General features: G+C 47.8%; 1 protein-coding gene across 1 annotated transcript in view; it reads right to left on the bottom strand.

The window, feature by feature from the left end:
* The window catches only part of LOC128695175 (zwei Ig domain protein zig-8-like), a 163,690-nt gene that overhangs the window by 158,557 nt on the left and 133 nt on the right, over nt 1–5,000 (bottom strand). The window contains exon 1 of the mRNA XM_053785671.2: nt 3,790–5,000. This exon is cut by the window's right edge and continues 133 nt beyond it. Coding sequence (XP_053641646.1) covers nt 3,790–3,814 — 25 coding nt within the window. The 5' untranslated portion in view covers nt 3,815–5,000. The remainder of the gene's footprint in view (nt 1–3,789) is intronic.

The raw sequence follows: 5,000 nt of genomic DNA, 5'->3' as shown, positions 1-5,000 counted from the left end.
CACTACCACTACCACCATCACCACTACCACCACAACCACCACTACTACCACCACCACTACCACTACCACCACTACCACTACCACCGCTACCACCACTATCGCTATCACCACTACCACCACTGCCACCACTACCATCACCACCACCACTACTACTACCACCACTATCACTACCACCACAACCACCACCATCACCACTACCACCACTATCACTAATACCGCCACCACCACTCTCATTACTTCCACTACCACCACTACCACCAGCACTATCACCATTATCACCACCTCTACCACCACTACCACCACCACTACCATCACTATTACCACTGCCATCACTACCAACACTACCATCACCACCACCACTATCATTACTTCCACCACCACTATCACCATTACCACCACCACTACCACCATCACTCCCACCACTAATACCACCACTATCACTACTACCACAACTACCAATACCACCACTATCACCACTACCACCACCACTATCACCATTACCACTATCACCACTATCACTACTACCACTACCACTACTATCATTGCTTCCACTACCACCACTATCACCACTACTACCACTACCACCACCACTATCACCATTACCACTATCACCACCACTACCACCACTAACACCACTACCACCTGTATCATTACTTCCACTACCACCACAGTCATTACTTCCTCTACACCACTACCACTACTCTCACCACTAACACCACTATCATTAGTTTTACTACCATCACTGCCACCACCTCTACCACCACTATCACCAGTACCACCATTTTCACCACTATCATCAATACTACCACTATCACCACTACCACCACTATCATTAACTTCCCTATGATCCGTAAAACTACTATCACCATTATCATTACCACCGTTACCAATATTACCATTACCACCACTACCACTAAAACCGCTATCACTATCACCACTGCCACTGTCACTACTGCCAACACTCATACCCCTAGAAACATTATCATTACTTCCACTATCATTACTACCACTACCACCACTACCACCACTACCACTACCACCACTACCACCCCTACCACCACTACCACCACTACCACCACTACCACTACCACCACTACCACCACTACCACCACTACCACCACTACCACCACTACCACTACCACCACTACCACCACTACCACTACCACCACTACCACCACTACCACCACTACCACTACCACCACTACCACCACTACCACCACTACCACCACTACCACCACTACCACCATTACTACAGCTGCCATGACTATGAAAATTATCACTACAACCACTATCACTTCTACCACCACCAACACCAACACCATCATCATTACCACCAGTATAACCTTTACAACTACCTCTGAATCCATAACTTTCGTCACTTCCACCTAGCCCGTCACCAACCACCTAGCCCGTCACCAACCACCTAGCCCGTCACCAACCACCTAGCCCGTCACCAACCACCTAGCCCGTCACCAACCACCTAGCCCGTCAGCAACCACCTAGCCCGTCACCAACCACCTAGCCCGTCACCAACCACCTAGCCCGTCACCAACCACCTAGCCCGTCACCAAACACCTAGCCCGTCACCAACCACCTAGCCCGTCACCAACCACCTAGCCCGTCACCAACCACCTAGCCCGTCACCAACCACCTAGCCCGTCACCAACCACCTAGCCCGTCACCAACCACCTAGCCCGTCAACACCACCTAGCCCGTCACCAACCACCTAGCCCGTCACCAACCACCTAGCCCGTCACCAACCACCTAGCCCGTCACCAACCACCTAGCCCGTCACCAACCACCTAGCCCGTCACCAACCACCTAGCCCGTCAGCACCACCTAGCCCGTCAACACCACCTAGCCCGTCACCAACCACCTAGCCCGTCACCAACCACCTAGCCCGTCACCAACCACCTAGCCCGTCACCAACCACCTAGCCCGTCAGCACCACCTAGCCCGTCAACACCACCTAGCCCGTCACCAACCACCTAGCCCGTCACCAACCACCTAGCCCGTCACCAACCACCTAGCCCGTCAGCACCACCTAGCCCGTCACCAACCACCTAGCCCGTCACCAACCACCTAGCCCGTCACCAATCACCTAGCCCGTCACCAACCACCTAGCCCATCACCAACCACCTAGCCCGTCAGCACCACCTAGCCCGTCAACACCACCTAGCCCGTCACCAACCACCTAGCCCGTCACCAACCACCTAGCCCGTCACCAACCACCTAGCCCGTCAGCACCACCTAGCCCGTCACCAACCACCTAGCCCGTCACCAACCACCTAGCCCGTCACCAATCACCTAGCCCGTCACCAACCACCTAGCCCGTCACCAACCACCTAGCCCGTCACCAACCACCTAGCCCGTCAGCACCACCTAGCCCGTCACAATCACCTAGCCCGTCACCAGCCACCGAGCCCGTCACCAACCACCTAGCCCGTCACCAACCACCTAGCCCGTCACCAACCACCTAGCCCGTCACAATCACCTAGCCCGTCACCAACCACCTAGCCCGTCACCAACCACCTAGCCCGTCAGCACCACCTAGCCCGTCACAATCAATTAGCCCGTCACCAACCACCTAGCCCATCACCAACCACCTATCCAATCACCAGCCACCTAGCCCGTCACAACCACCTAGCCCGTCACCAACCACCTAGCCAGTCACCAGCCACCTAGCCCGTCACAACCACCTAGCCCGTCACCAACCACCTAGCCAGTCAACAATCACCTAACCCGTCACAACCACCTCATCCCTCCCCTTTACCACCATCACCCTCCACAGTCCCCCAGAACCACCAGCAGCTTCACCACTCCGTATCTATTATTACTCCCACCAATACGTAAAGAAACAAGGTTATTTTATTCTCTAAAATATAGAATAAAAAAGCTTTACATATATACATATATATATATATATATATATATATATATATATATATATGTGTGTGTGTGTGTGTGTGTGTGTGTGTGTGTGTGTGTGTGTCGTAACGAATAGGTAAAACTTGCTATTTTGGCTTAAATAGCAACGCTTTTCTTGCCGAATAAGGCAAGCGAAAAATTGTGTATGCAATAATTTCACAAAAATCATTCTGAACCTAACGAGAAAAATATATTTCATTGTGTTTGTGTATTTTTAAATTTTTGTAAAGTTATCTAAAATATATTTAGTTGAATTAGACTAAATTAAATTGCCCTTTTTATAATAAGATTTGGCAAGTTTTCTAAGGTTCTTTTGGTGCATTTTTTTTTTAATTTTTACATTAACATAAATAAAAAATATATCTTTAAACGTATAAGAGAAAATTTTAGAAAGGACTTAATTTTCAACGAGGTCTCAGTAACTGACCAGTTTTACCTATTCGGCACGACGGGTATATATATATATATATATATATATATATATATATATATATATATATATATATATATATGTGTGTGTGCGTGTGTGCGTGTGTGCGTGTGTGCGTGTGTGCTTGCGTTTGCATTTGTGCGTGTGTGTATTGTTAAAATTTAACACATTCGTTTTATAATGTTCAACTGTAAATAAAGAAAATAGGAGGAAATTCGAGAACAAACTTTTAAATTCGTTGACACTTGCTTATAAAATTCACGAGGACAAACTTTCGTTGCGCCAGAAATGCCGCTTGTAACTTATGATTCCAATTACCATGCTTAGGCGACTTGTAGAGTAGCGATCCACTTACCTACACTAAGGTAACGGGTTGATTACCGAGTTATTAAAACATGCTAAGGTAATTCGACGAGTGATAATGCACTTACCCATAACGTAAAGGAAGATGAACATGGTGTAAGCGCTCCTTGTCTCTCTCTCTCAGTCGTGTGGTCACCAGATATTATGATTAGCCGTGGTTACATCGAGTCACTCACCAGCACAAGTCAGGTTTACATTGCAGGTCACCGGAATAGTCACCAGAGCAGGGTCTCCATCACATGTTACCGGTTAACTTCACTACAACAGTTCTCCATCACAGTTCATCACCATTCCAATGTCGCTCGCGTTCTTCCACTGAACGACTTACTACCAGATCCGGTTGCTATGGGCTGTGGATGTCGTCACTGCAGCCTCCCTGCGACTGTTTTCTAGTTCGTCTTTCCGGTCATGTCAGTGTTGCTCGACCCGGATCAGGGGAATAAAAAGAGATGAAACTTTCAGACATGAGACCATTTAGAATGTTAGTGATGGTAGGAAAGTTCTGCGTGCTCAATAATCATTACCTCCACCTCGACGAAGTTTGAGCTGCTCGGTAGTCATATCCACCACCAACACCACCACTACCACCACCACCACTACCACCACCACCACTACCACCACCACTACAAAAATTACTTAAACTTTTCAGCAACCCGCTTCACCGAGAACTTCAAAAGAAAACTAACTCCCATTTCAGAGGTTTTCCACAACATCTGTGCATTTCTAAAGTCTCTAAGAGTCCAGTAAAGGAGAGTCAGAATATTGTGGTCGAACTTAAAACAACTGTACTAGACCATAAAGTTTAATAAGTGAAAGAAATTGATATAAGATATTTTTACGTGTCAGTCACTTGAGCCCATGATTATTCATTACAATCCACGAGTGCTCAGTCTGAACCATGATTGCACCGTCCAAGGTTTATCACCATCTAGAAGACGTCCCAAGTCAAAATACCGATAAAATTACTTAAATCTCTGCGAACCCATTCACCAAATTTCCATTTCAGGCTCTGACAGTACATACATAAGGCGAAACCCACCCTGGCCGCAAACACCCATACGAAGAAGTTAGATCATCGTGTCTTCACGGAAACCAACTTTGCGGTCACAGCGATGCATTGCGAGCGGGAAAAACACACCATCAGAACTGTCACGGGGATGGAACACACCGCGGGGGAAACGTTGGAAAGCTCTTTTGCCTTCGTTATGTCAGCGTTGAGAAAGTTGACCAGCGAGGAAAGGCCAGGCCCCGTACATAGGAGGTTAATACACACACACAC

The sequence above is a fragment of the Cherax quadricarinatus genome, chromosome 14, assembly GCF_038502225.1.
Source record: "Cherax quadricarinatus isolate ZL_2023a chromosome 14, ASM3850222v1, whole genome shotgun sequence".
Taxonomy (NCBI): domain Eukaryota; kingdom Metazoa; phylum Arthropoda; class Malacostraca; order Decapoda; family Parastacidae; genus Cherax; species Cherax quadricarinatus.
This window is presented reverse-complemented; position numbering and strand designations above follow the sequence as displayed.